At 41.2% G+C, this 20328-nt stretch overlaps 4 protein-coding genes across 8 annotated transcripts; 1 reads left to right on the forward strand and 3 right to left on the reverse strand.

The window, feature by feature from the left end:
* Positions 1 to 331: 331 nt before the first annotated feature.
* Positions 332 to 5557, reverse strand: LOC113212594 (metal cation symporter ZIP14). Of its 5 annotated transcripts, XM_052266118.1 has the most exons (10): positions 5427 to 5529; positions 5204 to 5353; positions 4501 to 4644; positions 4238 to 4415; positions 3994 to 4163; positions 3753 to 3878; positions 3488 to 3673; positions 3195 to 3408; positions 2911 to 3095; positions 332 to 2828 (listed from the first exon to the last, which is right to left on the reverse strand). In XM_052266118.1, the coding sequence occupies exons 2-10, from the start codon at positions 5210 to 5212 to the stop codon at positions 2676 to 2678; spliced, it is 1365 nt and encodes a 454-aa protein (XP_052122078.1). In that variant the 5' UTR covers positions 5213 to 5353; positions 5427 to 5529; the 3' UTR covers positions 332 to 2675. The 5 variants fall into 5 exon arrangements, with proteins under 5 accessions (XP_052122078.1, XP_026287149.1, XP_052122079.1 ...); XM_026431364.2 differs by lacking the exon at positions 5204 to 5353 and having other exon boundaries at positions 5427 to 5557; XM_052266119.1 differs by having other exon boundaries at positions 5318 to 5447.
* Positions 5558 to 5692: 135 nt separating this feature from the next.
* LOC113212590 (trichohyalin) lies at positions 5693 to 12635 on the reverse strand. Its single transcript, XM_026431356.2, has 10 exons — positions 12394 to 12635; positions 11775 to 11841; positions 8574 to 11690; positions 7864 to 8048; positions 7715 to 7788; positions 7545 to 7625; positions 7321 to 7426; positions 7023 to 7247; positions 6551 to 6933; positions 5693 to 6466 (listed from the first exon to the last, which is right to left on the reverse strand). The coding sequence occupies exons 1-10, from the start codon at positions 12398 to 12400 to the stop codon at positions 6443 to 6445; spliced, it is 4269 nt and encodes a 1422-aa protein (XP_026287141.2). The 5' UTR covers positions 12401 to 12635; the 3' UTR covers positions 5693 to 6442.
* Positions 12636 to 13163: 528 nt separating this feature from the next.
* LOC113212593 (transmembrane protein 87A) lies at positions 13164 to 17310 on the forward strand. Its single transcript, XM_026431358.2, has 11 exons — positions 13164 to 13595; positions 13809 to 13869; positions 13992 to 14083; positions 14167 to 14250; positions 14375 to 14485; positions 14567 to 15228; positions 15313 to 15433; positions 15527 to 15769; positions 15858 to 15910; positions 15999 to 16026; positions 16109 to 17310. The coding sequence occupies exons 1-11, from the start codon at positions 13485 to 13487 to the stop codon at positions 16148 to 16150; spliced, it is 1608 nt and encodes a 535-aa protein (XP_026287143.1). The 5' UTR covers positions 13164 to 13484; the 3' UTR covers positions 16151 to 17310.
* On the reverse strand, positions 16901 to 19819 carry LOC113212592 (probable cytochrome P450 4s3). The gene is made up of 5 exons (XM_026431357.2): positions 19375 to 19819; positions 18761 to 19058; positions 18310 to 18454; positions 17800 to 18226; positions 16901 to 17721 (listed from the first exon to the last, which is right to left on the reverse strand). Exons 1-5 carry the CDS (start codon positions 19743 to 19745, stop codon positions 17340 to 17342), a joined length of 1623 nt encoding a protein of 540 aa, XP_026287142.1. The 5' UTR covers positions 19746 to 19819; the 3' UTR covers positions 16901 to 17339.
* Positions 19820 to 20328: the final 509 nt, after the last annotated feature.

The raw sequence follows: 20328 nt of genomic DNA on the forward strand, positions 1-20328 counted from the left end.
TTAAGTAGACATCTACAATTTCTCAGATTGTTTGAAGTTAACAGTCACTGTAAATACAACTGTGTACATAGTACACTCTTACTAGTAGAGTGTGCTTGAACACACACACACACACAAGGAAGTGTGTGCCTGGCATGGCATGGCACTTCTTACTGCGTACGCACCACATAGCGTAGCGCTATGGCAAGTGCACACTTCCCAGTGTGTGCTTTCAAGTACACACAAGGAAGAGTGTACTATGTACACAGTTGGGTTTACAGTGTAAACAATGCGCAGTAATAATTTCAACACATTAGATGTCATAGATGGAAAGGAAGCAAGCATTTCATAGTTCCTTAGTTTTCTGTTCAGTTTTTAATCTTTAGAATCAGGTTTGAAAATCTGAGAAATTGCAGGTACATACATACCTATATGAAACCAAATAACTGTTGGACTAGAATGTAAAGTATTTCTTGCATTTTCTTATGAACAAAGTATACCTTGAGCATATGACAGGGTAAAGTTGTGGACAGAATTAAAGAGCCATCAGAAATCAAATCAGCACAATCAGCCTTAAGTAACAGAATAGTTACTTTAGACGTAAACAAATATCTACAAAAGAAGAGCAGTTAAACAGTACTAAGATCATAGCTCAAAACTGTTCAATATGAAAACAAAACAAAGCAAAAATCTCACAATGTCATAAAAAAAAAACATCCATGGTGAACGACAACAACATGTGAAGCATTGACATTAAACAATAAAAAAAAAAAAACAGGAAAAAGTGAGCAACCTTATGTTGGCAAAGAACTTATCCCAAGTAACAGTGGTTTTTTGATATATACATACAGGGTGCCCCACAGGCCTGTCCTTTATTTTGCCTATACTGTACCGCATGCAGACGTGCGGGCGGGCTTTCCAACCGTCGCTCACAGCGGCGCCTTATGGCCCCGTGCGAGTATGCAACCCGGCCGCACGCCTGCATCCAGGACAGCATAAGCAAAATAACGGAAGGGGTCTATAAACCATCCAGTATGATCATATATAAGTGATATTGATACATATTTTTAATTATTGTGGACAGCGTATCATTCACATTATTAAACGAGTCAAATTCAACATAAATTTTGTCCGATCAAAATAAAAGTGACAAAACACTTGTGAAGTTTATTTCCACAATCGAAAAAATGACATGGTGATAAATTAGCGATGATAAAATATTTACATAAATTTGATCTAATTTCTGGTACTTGGGGTAGGACATCTACAGATACAGTACATTACAGTTGGCAAAGCATTTATTTTAACAGACTTTTGGATTGAGATCGTCTTGAAGACACTGATATGTCTAGGTCCTGATTGTCAAAATTTCTCCCATTAACTTTGATGATCAGGTGCAATTGTCTTTTTTTATGAGTAAGGCTACATACTCATGATTTATATTTAGAGATAAAATAGCGAGATTGATTGAAGCAGATTTACTGTCATCTTTTCGGGCTTTGCTGTCATAAATCTACAAATTGAAGCTAGGTGGACAATAAAGCTACTCTTACAAAAAGTACAGTCCTTTGCAGTCACAAATAACACAGTTCCATTCCAAAACTATTAAATCAACTCAAGCACACACAGATTACCACAGACACCACTCACTAATGTAAGTACAAATAATCTTGTATGAGTTTTGATGGCTGGATTATTTGAAAAATTATAAGTCCAATTTCATAACACTAACTGCCTATAGTACACTGGGTATACTCAAATTAATAAAAATTCCCAAGAAAAAATGTTGTAAAAGCAGTATGATAACAAATAGCCACAAATATTAAATATTTGTGGACCCTATTAGCACGTTTCGCATACAAGGTTATTAATGTTACCTTAAATCACAGAGTAGTATACTTAGATATAATTAAGGTAATAACAGATTCAATACAGAGTTCATAAAACTTTAAAGTAAACACTCTAAAATTCATCAAGACACAACAGATGGACTACTTATTGTCACACTTTCTGTGCTACGTCCTGACTCACAATGATAACAGTTTCTTAAAACATGGAGGACAGCTGAGATTCATTGGAACACACATTAGCTGGAAAATCAGATATTTTGGAAGAGGGTCGTGCATGTGGTGTATCGGACACTAAAGGATCATAGAACTATAAAATAAAAGAGTACAGCTGTCACAAGTAAAAGTTGGGAAAGGTTACAAATGTACCTGAATGAAGATTATGCACAAAACCCATTCTCATAATTAACTAAAATATGACATAACGATAATCTCAACAGAATCAGCCTTTTAGAACAAGGCAATAGGTATTCTAGAACAAAAAAGTATACTAAGAAAGAAAATCTGTCATGGTTAAACATGGACTTAAATTGATTACTATATTAAAACAGTCACATAAAAATGCTTACAAAACCACTTCAAAATAAATAAATTTAACACAGTCGACAGAGAGTTCCAACAAGATATTATACCAGGATATATGACCACCATAAAACAATAAAAAGTTCTAGAGTAGGAGAACTTGAATTTTTAACTCCTACCATGTCAATTTCATCATTTAACAAAAGTGTTCAATAAAAGAGTACTATTTACTAATAATGGGAAATTAAGACTCAGTGATAAAACAGTAAACTGTTACTGATATCAGACCGCACAATACTTGTAAGTACTTCAATCTATTTACAAAAGTCATGAAAAATTGATGTGGTTCTGATAGCGAGCAAGCAGATACAACACTGTAACACCAGTTAACATACCAACATTTTGTAAGAATAATGTTTGAACAGCTTTTTGCCAGCTTACTTTGCTTGCTTCTTCCGCAACCTCGTTCATCTCTGGGACCTAAAAAGATTAAGAAATACTTAAAACATTCTGAAAAAAAAATTTAGGACATTTAAGTGCCTAGGGGCAAAAGAGGACCTACCATGTCAACAAGAGATATGTACAAAAACATTCCAGCAGCAAACCCAAATATGTAGGTGCTGGCCTCAAATTCACCAAGAACAATTCCAACAATAAGACCAAGGTAACATGTGCAGGCAGACAGAAAATTGTACAATAATGCTTGACGAATTGACATGCCTGCATTGAGCAACACTGCAAAATCACCTACAAAGTAAAATCATAATATTGATTAGGTATATTTATGATTGTGGGCATTATTTTACAGATATTGAACTAATTAAAAAAAAAAGATGGGCACTTTACCTAGTTCATGAGGAAATTCTTCACATACAACAGCAACACTAATACTAATACCAGTAAGAATACTTTCATTGAAAGCAGCGCCAATAGACAATCCGTCAATAAAATTATGAAGTCCATCGCCAAAAATTACCATCCACGCAACAGTGGCAATGGCACTGTCTTTGTTGCTATCAAAAGTAATGGTATGACTGTGGTTGTTGCTAGGATGAGGTCTCTGGAGATAAAATCAGAATGATTAGTAAATTTGCAAAAGTCAAACCACTATGGGACTGACATTGGTCGATTTCAAATACCTCTGCATGACCAAAAGATGCCTTAATAACTTGTTCCTGACAATCATAAATGGTACTGGCATCATGCATACAGCTGTCTGAATTAACCTCATCCTGCCTGTGGGCAGGTAAAAGACAAACACTAGGTTGGCTTGGGCTTGAAATGGAAGAAACTGTATTGTGGACTTTATCCTTTTTCTGCTTTGCCTGAAAATTCCAATACTAGAATGCAAACTGTCCTCCAAAAAGTGAAAAACAAAACTATAACAAAACACTGGGAAAATACCTCTCGACTATCATGGATTATCTTCAGGATTCGTTCCACCATGAAGAAGACCCAAATACCACCCCAAACATAGAGACAAATCGATAAGTATTTATGATGTACGTCATTATCCATCAAACTGAAGGCCTGCAAAAATAGATATATTTGGTTATCTTAACAGAACTACTCAGGGTCACATCAAAATGATGTATTGAAAAAAAAAAAGGTCAGTCTAATTGACTGCCTAAAAAACCTATCCTACTTGAGGTATTAGGTGGAAGAGAGAACTCGCGGACAGAGAACCAACAGCAAGACCAATGAGCACAGTTAGTAGTTGTTTGTAAAATGATTTATCCATAAGGGGCATAACGCTGACACCCAGAAGTGAGCAAAGTGATATAACTGTCACAAACAGTATGCCCATTCCCCAAACTGTAAAAAATGATGAAACAGTTCAGAAAACTATGACAATGAGATAATGATGGATAAAGAAATTAAAAACGTACCTTGTCCTGGTGCAGGCCTGCTCTTTTGGTCAGACAGAGTGCCAACACCGTAAGATTTTCCATCATAACAATGAGCTGTAGCAAGTCTCTCCAAAATAACACTGCTATTGAGTTGTGACAAGGAACTCCCACTAGCATAATTTAACCCTTTAAAGAGTTCTTCTGGAGTCAAGCATTGCTATAATAATAATTTAAAACAGAATTGAAATGAAGTAAATAAAATCAAACAATTTAATACTTAAAAGTTAACACCAGCAACACACTTCTTTTCTTGATGACGTTTGAATGGAAGAACAATTACTAAGATGATCCAGAAAATTCTGCAATATGGTTGGTGGAATGACCTCTCCTTTGCCAAAATTTAGCAGACATAATGTCAACAAAAATATTTTCAGAACTGCCATCATCTGTAAAAAATACAAAGCTAACAGGTAGATTCTTAGGGAAAAGTGATAAAATTATGAGAAATCCAACAAGGAAAATTACAAGACTGAAGTGAATGACAGTAAGTGGTTTGTTTGTTGCCTGATGTGGAACCAACTAGATAGCTATGTCATCATTTTACAAACGCTGACATAAACATAAGTAAATCGGTGACTTGGTTCCGACTTTGTCAGCAAATACAGGAGAGGGAAGAGGCCCATGTAGAGATAGAAACGTTGGGATGGCAGGCAACTGCCAACGTACTTAAAAAAAGTGTTCATCTAGTATCATCAGGAAAGTTATTCTGGGAAACACGAACTGTTCCGAAGAGGGTCAAAAAGGATTGAGACCAAACAAAGATTTCAAATTTACAAGGTACAATAGAAGCCGATTCAGTGCCAAACTCTGGGCACAAGTCTGTTACAAAAGGGGTGTATCAGTATTGCGGAATTAATTGTGATTCTATAGTAACGAAACGTGAAGGTTAGGATCGACTGTGAGAGCTTCTTAAGCACTTCTCAAACAAGCCGAAGCCCAGCCTACCCATAACATTCCACAGCATCAATTGGGCCTGATTGAACTTTGTGACCTTGGAAAGACCGCTGCTTTTTCAGAAGAAGTTGCCATTCTGGTTTTCTTTGCTTCCGATCAATTAACCTCTTATCGATGTGACAGGACACCGAAAATCAAGGTCTGTTGACAGACAACGAGGGGACGTCAAGTGACTTCAGTTAAATCAAGACGTTACAGTCGTTCTCACTCTCACCCAAAATTCCTAAACAACGTGACCATCACAAGGATACAGGTAAAATCTTTCAAGTCTTTCTTTTGGTTTGTTTACCACCGATCAAAACACCCTGACGCATGGGGTATACACCAAGGAGCGCTGCAAGTATGAGAAAATTTGCGACGACCGCTGCCGCAGGAGTCCTTCATAAAAAATATGTGTGTAAAAAGTGGATTGGAATGTGGTAGAAAGACGATAAGAGTAAAAGCATGTAGAAGTGAACTGAAAACCATTTAACCCAAAAGTGTAATATAATGTAAAGGTCTTTATTATACATTATTTAATAATTTACACGCAATGTGAATAGTTTTACACACAGTTTCAATCAAAGCAATAAAACATTGTGAATAGCAAGTCAAAATTCAAAATCATCCACATATACAGCTAACAATATGACTGGAAAATACATGTAGCAAAGACAAAATTGATCAGATGGCAAAACACTTAATTTTCACACAAGTGACTATAAAAACAATACTGCCCTCAGATCAGATCACAGTCCAATACATGGCCCATTCACCCATAATGTGCAATTATGCACAACTTGGCTTCACATTAAAAGAATGACAAAGTGTCACCACATTTAAACATTTCTGACCTTAAAGATAAAGAAACATTTTAAGGTAATTTAATTTTGATTCCATCCTCTATAATGACAACTTCAATCTTCAGTTCATTGTTTTGAGTTTAATTTGCAAACAGGCAATTTTGGATACTGCAGTAAAGTTTTAACAACAGATTTTAAAGATTGATTTTAGTGCTGGAACTCTCAAAGAAAAATATTATCACAGAAAGTGATTGAAGTTCTTGCAGAACATTGAGTAACTACCTACGTTCTAAAATTGGACACATTTGCCACGTTCAACACAAGATACGTATCTGTTTGTTATAAGGATACAAATTAATTTGTAGATTTAAAAGAATATTCTTAAGTGTGTGCAACATAACACATGACCATCAAATTTTGTGATTCAAAATTGAAAACAAGTGTTCTTTCATTTTCCACCTCCAGCTTGGCTCTGAAAAAAATAATATGCATCAGACATACATAAAAAAAATAAAAATAAAGGAAAATAAATAGATTACAAAGTACAGGAGGTTACCTTCTGAAGTTTTTCTTTGTAATGCTTGGTGTAGTAACGAATATAAGCAGCTTGCTCTTGAGGATTCTTTGCATAAGCAGAGGCACAATACTGAGCTAGTGTAGGAATGTCCTTTTCTGTATAATTTCCCTCAAGCATGGAACGAATACTAGCAGTCGTCACATTAACTGGTTTGGCAGCAGGAGCAGGAGCAGGAGCTGTCACTGTAGCTGCTGCAGTTCTTGATACTACAGGAATGTTGTTGGATGGTAAGGCTGATTGCAGAGTGGGAGGAATGACAGGAGGCAAAGCAGACACCAAAGGTACGTTGGAAAGTATTTGGCTTCCTAGTGCATGGGTGTTCATTGGCGGTAACTTGTCCAATTGGCAGTATGCAACTGAAACTGTGAAAGCAAGGAATCAGAGTGTAAATTGCATAAAGTGACTAGACAAATTCTACTGGGATGTTACACGAAGCAAATGAATTACATACCTTGACAGTTATCAATTATGAGAGGCTCATTTACCAGTGACTTATGGAGTGTCATTGAATCAGTAACACTTGTTAGTTGAACGAAGCAAACAGAGCGAGGGCGACCCTTCGCATCTGTACCCATCCTCACACCATCTAATCTTGCATGAGCAATCATTCTAGATTTCAATGCCTTGGAAATCTCAACTATACTTGTTACAGGATTCAACCCTCGTAACAGAAGGGCTGTAAAAGAAAACACATTTACAATAAACATGCCATTAATTGATTATTTTTTAAGAATGCAAAGAAAATTTACCATTTGTAGGGTAGGGACATGTTTCTTCCCAACCATCCAAACAATCCTCTTTTGTACGGTTACACTGATAACACGCAGTTCTGTTTTTGAAGTTTACTATAAGACACTGGATTTGAAAAAATAAAAATAAATAAGTTAGAAGTGTTTAAAATACATACACAAGAGAGCTATGAGATAAATGCTAAGTGCAACAGTTATTCCAGTGAAGTTTTGTTTTCACTTACTCTAACACACTCCCAGTCTTTTAAGATAGGATTGCTGTACTCCATTACAGCATGATTGTTAGGGCGTAGATTTAGAACACACTGGAAATATTGTAAAAGATACACATATATGTATTTAATATTAAAATGTGTGACAGAAAGTAAGCTTGATACAGAATGAAAAATCTTACCCGTCTTAGTTCCATCCAACGTGTGGCTTCATCAACTGAGTTAAAAGTAATAAATGCAAGGCCTCGAGACACACCTAAAAAAACTTAGTATCAGAACAAACAGTTGATCATCTTGTGCCAGACAAGAATGGAATAAATAAAAGAAATACCTGTATCATTAGCGTGCACCACACGAACATCTTTAGCCCACAACCCACAGTTGCTGACATCTGTACGTATATCCATTTCAGTGACATCTCTGGCAAGTCCGCGTACAAATATCACCTCTTTGGGAGATTGAAGATGTTTGGTAAATGTAGTTTGGTTCCTGGAATCCTTTCCAGGAGTGCTGGGTCTACAAGAGAAGAAATACAGGAATTAGAAACGGACTAACCTAAACACAAGGCTGAGAACTTCCTCTTAATCCTTGTGAATTGCAGACTTGTAGCAAAGATGCGATGACATTTGCTGCATGTTCTCATCTACATGCCCTGTAATTGCATAGTGGGCTTCATGCTCGGCGGATTTAAGTTAAACAAAGTCATAGCTTCACTAAGAAGAAATATTTAATAGTGTGGATGAATATTCCCTCCTTTTTTTTCTTTCTCTCGTTAAGATTTTTGAGAGCAAAGCCAACATCCTTTCTTCATCAGGAACAATATCCCAAAACCTGGTTTATTGCTTCTGGATCAGCACATTTGAAATAGTGCAGACCTAGAGCTGCTGGCAGGCACCCTTACAACATAAGTAATAAAGATGATTCTGTAGCTCCTGTCAAGTTACTTTACACATGAGAGGGAACATGCACAACCTTTCATCTCTTACAAGTTGACGCCCAAAAGGAATACTTTTCACAGAACACAGCAATGACATAACTTACAGGTCAGACCGAGGCTTGTTCCATTGAGATTGGGACTCGCCAAGGGAGGGAAGATTTCTTCTCCAAAAGTCGCCATCAGCTTTCCCATTTGATGTTGATTGATGAATGGTTGTTGCACTTTGAGTAGAATATGGAGCTGATTTGTGACCATCACGGTGATCAGAGGACTTATCTCTTCTGCTCGGACTTCCCCAACGAGATCGGCGTCTATCCTCTTCTTGCTGGTTGAAAGTTTGTCTGTTATCTTGGTTCTGCCAGTTCATAGGTGTATCTTTTATTTGATGATGCACTGTGCTTGATAATCGTGCTTGATTTCCATGAAGATGGGCATCTGTCTTGCCTTGAATTCTCTCTCCACGGTTCGGTTGACTTCTTGAATGTTGATTGTGAGATGAGCTGTCTCTTGGTCTTCTGCTTTCGTCTAGGAAAGGAAGGCCAACTATGGTCTGGGCATTTCTTCTCTCTTGGAAGTCTCTTATATTTTCCCACTCTCTTGAATCTTCCTGACCACCACTAAGCTTCCTTTGTTGCCCAACACTATCCTTTCCCTGCCCCTGCTTCAGTAAGTACTCTTCTCTTCTGTCATACTTTTCCACCTTACCACTCTCTCTAACATACCTTTGCTTAAATTCTTCCACCAACATCTGAGGTGTCTTCTTGATAACTTTATCCTGATTGCGGCGATCAGGGCTTCTTAGTATTCCTCTTCCCCTGTCTTTATTTGTAGTGTCTTCATTTTCCCTCTTACGGTTCTTTTCTATCTTTGCAACAGATTCTTTTTCTAGATCCCTGGGTCTGTTCAAAGGTCCATCTTGATCTCTTCTTCTGATCAGATCTTGAGTCTGGTCTCTTCTTTCTGGCTCTTTGGCTCTCAAAGCCCCTCTGTCCCTCTGTTCTCTTATACGTCCCTCAGTCTCTCTGCCTCTACTATCATCTCTTGAATGCCCAGGTTGAAGACCTGGTCTACCTCTACTCCTGGATCTCTCTCTTGCAGGACTTTTGGCTCCATCCCAACCAGGTTCCCTGTAACTTTCAGCACTTGGTGTTCGTGGACCCCCCCAATTAGGGCTTCTTATCCTCTCTCTCCCTAAGTTAGCCCCAGTATCTATCCTAGGACTCCTATCACGACTATTGCCTGAATCCCAACGAGAAACTCTACCTAGTTCTTGCTCAATACTCCTTTTATTTTCCTTGACAAATTTCTTGTTTCTTTCTTGGTTGAAGTTCTTGTTTCTTTCTTCATCAAAAGCCATGTTTCTTTCTTGGTTGAAGTTCCTGTTTCTTTCTTGATTGAAGTTTCGGCTTCTTTCTTGATCAAAGTTCCTGTCCCTTTCTTGGTTGAAATGCCTGCTTCTTTCCTGCTCAAAGTTCCTAATCGCTTCTTGACCAATTTCCCTGTTCATGACCCTATTTGAACTCCAATTGCTATCTTGATGTGGACTTCTCTTCCTATCCCTTTCCCTCCCTACACCTCTCTCCTGATTCCGCTCCTGACTAAGAATCCTCCCCCTTTCTGCACTGATACTTCTTCTATTTTGACGCCCTTCTTGGCTTCCTCTCCTAAATCTCCTGTCATGGCTTCGGCTTCTATCTCTGCCTATTGTTCTCACAGCATCCTGACTAATGCTTCGGTGTTGCCGACTGGTTCCATCACGTTCAATGCTTCTTTCCCTTTCCCTTCTTCCCTGATCCAGGAGAGGACTTCTTAGTTGTCTTCTATCACCACCAGGAGATGGAACATCACTTAAATCTGGAGGAAATGGTCTTCTTCCAGGCCCCTCTTCATTTATCCTTCTTACATCTCTTTCAAAGCTTCCTCTTCTTCCTCTTTCAATGTTGATTCCTCGGCTCCGAGACGATACACTTCCAAAACTTCTTTCACGCTCCCAGCTTGGACCTCTCAACCTTACTCCACGATCAAAGCTATTACCTCTACTCTCCCTGAAATTTCTTCCTGATGGACTTCTCACTCTTTCTCTGCTGCGATTGCGAGAAAGATCCCGACTTCTGGACCTTGGACTTAGATGAGTTGAAATTTCTCGTGTTGAAGCTCTCTGGTCCGGGCCCTCTTTATGTTGTTGATTCCTTCTCCAGTTCTCTGCTCTCCTGTTACGCGCGGCCCAACCTTCAGCTTGGCCAAAGCTTCTTTCTCTCGACCTACTTCTTTGCCATCTTCTTTGGTGCCAATCATCTTGGTCACGTATAACCACATCGCGATGATGCGATCCACCACGAGGACTGATTCCACCAACATCTGGGACTTCCTCAAACTCATATCTGTCATTAACATTAAAATCTTCAACGGGAAACTCTCTCTCGGAAATATCATGTACCTCACTATGAGCTTCGTCAAAGTACTCATTTTGGATATGAATATCCTCCTGAAGGTCAATATCTTCAATGATATCATCTGCATATTCATCCATTAAACTTATGTCTGGAGGCTCATCAATGAGAGCTCGAAGGTCCCCAACGCAATGGTCCCTTGACTCAATGATTTCACGAAGATCACCAAGGTCTGGATCCTTTTTTGATAATTTCTCACGCAGATCACTCTCAGATTGATCTGGAATGTGCCTTTTCCTTCTATTTAAAACTTCTCTGCAGTCAACTAATTCATCTGGTTGGGGTTTGAATTTGTTGCCTTGAGTCCACCTGTCCCGCCCTGCCCCATGATATCCTCTTGAGCCTCTACCTCTTGAAAATTTGGAGAAATTTTTTCTTCCTGCAATCATTTCAGTGTCAAATTCTTCAGGTGCAGCAAACCTTTTCCCATCTTGAATTTTAACTTTTAAGTTTGTCATTTCAACACCTGGATCCATATCTAGCATTTCTTCTTCTTCTGGGGCTATCTGCCTTCTTCCAGATTTTCGGTTACTTTCAGTAAAATTGTCAGGTCCAGAAGTCCTATCCCATTTGTTAAAGCGATGCTGACCCCGGGACTGATTACGTCCTCTCCATTTTTGGTAATGAGCTCTTCCTTGAGACATTGGGAACTTTGATCTGCCTTTCCCAATTTCATCAATGTCTTCCCATTCATGCTCCCATTCTTCATCATATTCTTCTTCATTCAGCTCAGAAACATCAGCTGATCTCTCCTGTCTTCTTGTTTCACTCCTGAAAACAAGATAAAGCATTCATTAGATTAGAATTAAAAGGAGAGTATACAATGTTATAATTGATGGAAATGTAGCTACCTACCTGGCATCGCCTTCCTTCCGCGAGTGACGTTCCCTTGAACTGGAACGCTCTCTTCTCAACTTACCAGCTGCAAAACAGAATACAAACAAGTTCAGCACAAAGCAGCTCTCACCCACATTAGTCCAACAGAGGAACAAATGTGGGTTAAGCAATGAAGTGGGACCACACAAAGGGTAGTAAAGGCATTCACTAATGAAATTGCAGGTTTTTCTTCACGTGCACGTGAAATAACGATGTTCGGGAGAAAAGCTACACCTAACTAAAGGCTGCAGATTGCTGCTTGGGAAAGGAGCTGCTTGGGGATTCAATAATAACGCCCAAATGGGCAAAATATACCTAAAAATAACACTTCTGTAAAAAACAAATAAAGAACATTGCTCCGAACACAACGACACAACACACATGAAAAGATGCCGGTTAAGCTGTAGAGACAAAACAAAATGTACAAAAAGTATTGAGGTTAAGTCCCATGGTAAATCTTGGTTCAAAGCAAAAATTCATACTGCAGAGAACACAAACGACGCTCTATCTAACGTTACATTAGTAAAGTAGTCAGGTTAAGGTACGCAGTACCCATAATTTAAGTATAATGACGAATTAAAAAAGACACACAGCTTACACGACATCGGGATGACTCTTGCTTTCGGCTAACAGGCGAAAATCTTCACTCCAATAGCTGCATTCTCTTCAGCGTAGAAGCACAGTAGTTTTGCACGAAAATCTTCAAAACGCAGAGTAAGAGTAACGCCTCGATAAGCAAATATGCAAACAACACTAAAGAATCAACACAGAAGAAAACGTAATCGATCTCGTCTGCGGCCTGTGTTGTAGACGTTGTAGACGTGGGAGGGGGAGGGGGTGTGAAGGGTGGGTGCAAGGGTTATGTGGTGACGTCACATAGTGTTTCCGCTTTCCGCCGCTTCCGCTACCCTTGGTTTTCGGGGCGCTGGTTTCAAACTCACTTCAAATGTGTAAAGGTTTACTTATGTTTAGTTCTATATTCATTTGAAGGTGTTTTTTTGAGGGTTTAAGAGGTCATATCGTGCTTCAAACATAGTTCGGAAAACCCATGTATGTAGTTTTCTTTGTTGAATTTAGCCAAACCCGAACTGTCAAACAGCGGGGAAGCAGACGAAAACATAATCAGAAGGCAACGACAACTTAGGCCAAAGTATGACAAATTACTTCACATTCGTTTTTCTCCCACCTCTTGTAAAATTTTATCGATGTAGAAATAAGTATTTAAATGTTCATTTCATGTAGCTGCGGTGCACTTGTCTCTACAGAGACAGTCATGTTTCGCTAAAACTAGACATAAAGGCCAGCTTTTGAAACTTTCAAACATTACGTTAGTGTTCTCATACTATGCCGGGGGGAGGGGGAGGGGGAATCCTAAAATCTGTTGTACGTTGTACGGCCCCAGAAACTAGCCTCTATTTTCCTGTTTGTTCTACAAATTTCCTCTATTTTCCTTTTATCAGCAGCTGTACTTGTCATAATTGTTGATTTTATTTATCGTAGTTCGACAACTGGTTTCTGTCGTCCTCCCTTACTATAAATTTGGATCGTCTCAATCAAATTTTAGGATAGACAATATCTGATTTTTGTGACGGGTTGTCTGACAACTTACGCGGCGTGTATGAATCATTTTAGTTCCTAATGGTGTGATGGTCCTGAATCTTTCCTCGTTACATCACCATCCTCATAAAAATGACGTCCTGTAAAAATTTACAATGTCTCTGGAGACTTGTTATTCTCTTTGCTCTCTTTGACAATGTGCTGTCTGAGGGAAATGGGAAATGGACATACGAGTTAAGCAATGTGAGTATTCTCAAACTTTGGTCTTAGTTAATTATATGGAAAGTATTGTTTCACTCACATTAATATACCGTTCACGTTGTCATTTGAAAATGATTCCTAACATATCGTCCACATCAGGATTTAGTTGGTTTTGAACCAACAAGCGAGGCATTTCTGTACCCGCAAGTAACTACTAAATGTTAACTCACATCATTCCACTGTTTTTGTTTTTAGGATAACGAATTTGTGACAGTTTCTAAAAGTCTTTACAGAGGTTCACAAATCTTCATAGTTGGTGAGTTTAACTGTTCAAAAAAAATATTTTTATACTGTATTTATTTTTTGTGATTCTCTTGTTTTTTGTCTTATTCTGTGTAGTTTTTCAATATAACATGGTTTGATATTTGTGTGTTCTAGTGTCATGTGATAATCCTGAACTCAATGTTACTGTTCAGTGGACATTGACTCAATTTCCATGCTGGCAAGACTTTGCCTCGGTTCCAGATGGGGTAAGTGGTACCTACTGGAATTACATTTTACTACATGAGATATTTCTATGCTTGATTCAACTCACACACCTCTTTATTTACAGTTGTATCAACTCCCAACAGGATTGTCAAACTATACTCTGAGCAGTCCGGCCACCCAACATCAATGTATTGACCATGTTATTCTGGTAAAAAAAAACAAAAAATGACCTAAAACCTGTTTACTGATTGTTATCCGTTTTGAATTTTTACAAAAGTATTTTACACATTGCACCTCCTCTAAGTTTTCTTAATTCCTATTTCTTTTTTCAGATGGGTCTAAATGTGCCTACAACTACTCCTCTACCTGACAAGGTTGCTGTGACTCCTGAAGAAACTGGTGCAAAACAAAGCGTTAAGGACACAATCAACCCTCATAAGCTTGTGAGTCACTTTTTCAATCTTACTTCACAAATCACTCTTTGTGAATTTTTTCTTAAAGTAATTGCTCATTTTCTATTTCAGAATAATCCAACTCCAATTCATACCATTGAAAAAGATGGACTTTACTCACTAGTTTTTCACATTTATCCAACAGACGGAAAGGGAATGTTCAAAGCACCTATCACAATTGAAATGCAGAGTCATTATGGATATCTGTCTGCTACAGCTTGGCCTTTGCTGCCTTTTTATGGTATAATGTGTCTTTTGTATGTCTTATTTGGTCTAGGCTGGCTCACGGTGTCTTTTTGCCAATGGAGAGATCTTTTGAGAATTCAGTTTTGGATTGGTGGAGTGATATTACTTGGCATGCTGGAGAAAGCTGTCTTTTATGCTGAATATCAAAGCATCAATTCAAGAGGGACTTCTGTTCAAGGAGCTGTTCTTTTTGCTGAACTTGTGTCATGTGCCAAAAGAACCCTTGCTCGCATGTTAGTAATAATTGTAAGCCTTGGCTTTGGAATTGTTAAGCCAAGACTGGGAGCTATGCTTCATAGAGTTGTGAGCTCTGGAATTTTGTATTTTGTTCTTGCTTCTGTTGAGAGTTATAAGCGAATCATGGGTACAAATGTGAAAAGCTATGATCTCCTCATGGCAAGTGTTCCACTTGCTCTTCTTGACTCTGCATTTTGTTGGTGGATTTTCTCCAACCTAGTTCAAACTATGAGAACTCTTCGACTCCGCAGGTAAATCTTGAAATTATGTCCAGCAAGGAAATCATGGAAATGTTATTATCTATGTTTTCCTAACTCTAAATTTTTTTTCCACAGAAATCTGGTGAAGCTTTCATTATATCGTCACTTCAGTAATGCACTTTACTTCTCGGTTCTTGCATCCTGCTGCTTTATGTTGTATTCCATTAGATTTCATCATCTCAATAATTGTCTCTCGGTATAGTCTATTATCTACTTGTTTTCACAAATCTGAAATCTCTTATGATCCACTCTTGATTTAAAACTATTTTTTAATCTGTTTTTATTTTAGGATTGGAAGGAGTTATGGGTTGATGAAGCGTACTGGCACATCCTCTTTTCTCTTATTCTTCTGGTAATTATGATACTTTGGAGACCAACAAACAACAACCAAAGATATGCCTTTACCCCACTGCTTGATAATCCTGAAGATGAAGATGATGAGGAAGAGCAATTTGTAAGCGATGCTTTTGGATTAAAAATGCGTGGGAGCAACACTTCCACTTCCCCCAAACTTAAGTCAAGCACCACAGAGGTTGGTGTTACCACTGAAAGACGTTTTATTAACGACAGATGTACTTTCAATTTCTCTATCATTGTATGATTGATAATTTTTTCTGCAGGAGGAAGATTTAAAGTGGGTTGAGGACAATATTCCAGCATATCTTAGTGATTCGTGAGTTGAAAAAAAAAAATGCGTTGCATACCATTGTTCTCATGTCTTTAAGTTCAGATTAAAATCCATTTAATGTTCTCTTTTGCAGTGCTTTACCTATTTTGGATTCTGATGAGGTAACATTTGATTGCTTTTACCATGATGTTACAATTGCTGGTTCTAGTAAAAATAAAGGAAACCTTTTTTCTGTTTCTTTAGGAGGCAGCAAATACAAAATTCGAGGTGTCAAAGATGCAGTAATTTGGTATGGTCAACTGTGCTCTTGGTTATGCCATTATTGCTTTTGAGTCATTTCAAGGCTATGTGTAAGTTTCTGGCTGTGTTGTAGTGAACCTTCAAAAGCATTCTCATGCTTAACCTATTTTCGGTAATCATAATTTAAGTAAGGAGACTGGATTTGATTTTAGATTAGTCATTTAAGACGTTTATCAGACCAGGCCAATAAAGGGCTGAAATCAATCCAATCCTTTGCATAATCTAAATAATTACAAAAGTAATTTCTGAAACATCCTTCCATTTGTATTCTTGCACAATTGTAAATGTAGTCTGTTTGTTGAAAAATGTGTATAAACTTTAAGAAATTTTCTCTTTTGATATGATAAGGATTGAAAATGATTTGAGTGTGAGTGGAAAGTTGTATGTGAATAGTTTCTGTATTATATTAGCTTTGTGAGTCAGGTGTGTGAATGTATTACTAAAATTTCTTATCTGTTTAACTGTTAAGTGAAAAAGTGAAACTCCATAATTTGGTAATCTTTGAAAACTTGATAACACTGTTTGCAACACTAGCTCTTTGTGGATTTGATTGACATTATTACCTCATAGGTACCAAAATACATTACATCTTACTGAATCTTTCATTGCATATCATTTTATCTGCCACAAACTCATTATCTTTTAGTAAATTTTCATTTAATCGTACTGAATTTTATGTTTTGAAGTTTTAAGGCTCTAGTACTTAGAAGTGTGCCAAGTAACATAATAGGTATGTTTGGTCTTTCAAAGTTTATTTCAAAGCATAGTATTTCATATTGCAATTCAGCTTAGAAATGTAAAAACATTAGAGAGCTTATCTCTGGCCTAACTGTTTCTAAATACTTGTTTTGAATTGGGGACAAAGTGGATTATATTGAATACGGGATACCGTTAATCTGTATAAAATCATTTCATACTTTCATAGAAATATAAAAGGTATTTTTAACCGAAGCCCTGAGCTTTAGGCTGATCTAGTCCGTATGGTGCCAGCTTAATTGCATTTGCCCTTCCTCTGTGATTTTTATTTGCATTATACTTTAGTTTTTGTTTGACTTAAACTGCATTTGTAATGATTCTCTTTTTAAATTATTAAGCTATTTATGTATGTACAAAGTTTTGTATATTACACATTAGAGAAAATTGTATTTTGTCTTTCCCGCATTGTACCCAAGTCTTATCTCTGCCAACACCCGTGCCGGTCTGTGTCAAGCTTCCTTAGGCGTACGTTGAAGCCACCCTTGATGTAGAGAAAAGTGTTGATGTTGATGTCCAGCTTGTCCTGACGCTCGCAGCCCTTGCCGGGCGACAGCTCGACCGTCCTGAGCAGGGCCGCGAGCACGGCCTTCATCTGCAGCATGGCGTAGCGCTGCCCGATGCAGTTCCTGGGCCCCGCGCTGAAGGGCACGTAGGCGTAGGGGTGCCGGCCCGCGCACTGCTCGGGCAGGAAGCGGTCCGGGTCGAAACGCTCGGGCTCCGGCCAGTGGCGGGGGTCGCGGTGCGTCTGGTACACGAAGAAGGTGATGCCGAGGCCCGCGGGCAGCGTGACGGATCGCGTCCTGTCAACATGAGCAAGGCATGGGGCGCTTAGCAAAGGCCTTAGTACTCCCCCGAACCTCAGCTCGGCCAACGCTTACCCCGTCTTGGTTTTCGCATTGTGTAGGACGTGGTCCTCGCCCAGGGTCCGCGAGAAGATGGCTGTGATGGGGTACAGCCTCAGGACCTCCTTGAGGAAGCGCTCCACGTACTTGAGCCGGTTGAGGCGCTCGAGCGGCTCGAGGCCCTCCACCGCGTCCACGGCGAGCACCTCCTCGCGGGCCAGGCGCTGCGCCTCCGGGTGGAGCGCGAGGCACACGGCCGCGAAGCTGAGCGTCGACGCGGACGTCTGCTGCACGGCGATGAGGGTGCGCACTTCCTCGAGCACTTCCTGGTCGGACAGGGCGTCCGTGTCCTGCCCCAGCACCAGGTCGAGGAACGTTAGCTTTTTGCGGATGCCGATGTCATCCTTGTCGTCGTCGTTCTCCTGCTCAGCCCCAGAATCGAGCTGGTTGCGCTTACGCTCGACTGTAAAAACCGGAAATTTTCCGTCAAAGAGTTGTCGGCAGCAGCTGCCCCGGTAAACGCCACAGTCTCCACGGCGAGCTCACTGATCTGGCGCCGCTTCTTGTCGATGACGCGGCTCGCGTACTGGTTGATGACCTTGTCGGCCTGCCGCTGCTGCGCGGCGTACGGCGACAGGCGGAACAGGGACTCCACCATCAGCCACGGCTGGATCACCCGACCGGCGATGATCTGGACGCGCAGTATGAGTCAATAAGTGTTCCTCCAACAAGAACATGGAAATTAACCGAGGGAATTAAATGCGACACGGTGATAGACCCGGGTGGGTGCAGCCGACCCCCAAGACCGATTCCAGAGGTGGTGCACCGCGGAGACAGTCGGTGGCGATAAGGAGGAAGCCAGGTGAGGAGACCCCCTGTGAGGTAGGCAGTGCCGCGACACTTCCATGTCTCGTGGCGTTGCCTACCCTGCCGTCGTCGGGCGCTCTGCCTCACGCGCACCACGCGCACCCACCCCACTCTGCAGTGCACTGCTCACCTGGAAGGCGCGGTCCGTGGCCTGGATGAAGTCCGCCTTCTCCTTGCCCTCGAGGTCCTCGTCGCCGCCGACCAGGCCGAATGCCGTCTCCATGACGGTGTCCGTGACGAAGGCGCCGATGTGCGGCATGAAGTCGAAGCTCCGGCCCTCGGCCTCCACCGAGGCCAGGCCCTTGGCGAAGGCCTCGGCGCGGCGCGTGAAGATCCCCGAGTAGCGCTCCAGCACGGCAAAGTGGAAGGCGGGCGTGAGCACGCGGCGGTGTCGGCGCCAGGCGTCGCCGTTGATCGTAATGAGCCCCCTGCACAATGACCGTCAGGATAGAGGCGTCGCCGTGAGGTGCTCCAAAGCGAGGGGCCCTTTACTATGCAAACTCAAGCATGCACAGATTTTTCTGTGCATGCTTGATTTGTTTCTGGTTTTTGCTTGATTTTCTCTTTTTTCTGTCTTTCTTTTTCATTTTTCCTCTTTTTCTCTGATTTTCTCTTGCTTTTTTCTGATTTTTTTAAAAGGGTGTACGTACACAATGCACTGATTATTTTTTTTAGTGAAGTATCCCTCGACTTCAAGTACGGACCGGGAGACTTCGAACTGCGACCCCGCCTGTCCCCACTCACCTGCCGAAAAAGCCGCTGACGGGGCCGTACACGATGTCGGGCTTGTGCAGGTGCTTGCTGGAGCTGAGGAGGCCCTCGACGTCCTCGGGCCGGATGATGTGCAGCCAGGGCCGCTCGCCCAGCCAGAAGGTGATGTACTCGTTGCCGTAGCCCTCCATGAGCCGCAGCCCGCGCCGCAGCACCGTGGACATGGGCCCCACGATGTAGAGCAGGGTGCCGAGGAGCGGCAGCGAGACGCGGGGCCCCGGGAAGGGGCTGAGCGCGCGGTGCCAGTACAGGCGCCAGCGCACGTAGCGCGCCAGGGCGAGCGCCAGCCAGACGGCCAGCGAGCAGGCCGCGCAGCCCCACAGCGCCTCCGAGACCAGCCCCATGGTGGTAGGTAGGTGGGCTCCGAGTGTCCGCTCGCGGCTGCTGCGGGGGTCCGCGGTCCGCACTACTGTCCCGGCCTGTGCGGGACGGGGCGGTCACTCACTATCAGCTGAGTCTGCAGTTGGCGTTGGCAATGTGAGTGATGTGAGCGAGTGCTTCCTCGTGCCCCCCCCCCTCTCTCTCTCTCTCTTTCTCTCACCCGCCCACTCACTAGCCTCAAGATCGAACTGGCGGCTATCTCAGCGCTACCGTCGATTCAGTACGTATTGTAGCTCTACATCCACAAGAAAAAGACTTGACTCCGCCGGAACCGCGCACTGGTGGTGTTGCACACTGTCGCCCCCTCCCCACCCTTTCTCCATGTTCCAATTCGTTTTCTTTTCATCTTGATAGATGGTCGGTTTTGTCTTAGCTGGAAAGTACACCCCGCATAATCGAGTGCGTGTTGTACGCGTGCTCTGTCCACTGTGCGCCATCGACCTTCCACAGCACAAAGGTTGCACGCTATCGACAGATGGACGATCCGTAAAATGCCATGGCCCCTTGTGGTCCAAGAGGGTATGCAAACAAATCCGCAACCAGTGA

Source organism: Frankliniella occidentalis, unplaced genomic scaffold, assembly GCF_000697945.3.
Source record: "Frankliniella occidentalis isolate FOCC.00 unplaced genomic scaffold, Focc_3.1 Scaffold35, whole genome shotgun sequence".
Taxonomy (NCBI): domain Eukaryota; kingdom Metazoa; phylum Arthropoda; class Insecta; order Thysanoptera; family Thripidae; genus Frankliniella; species Frankliniella occidentalis.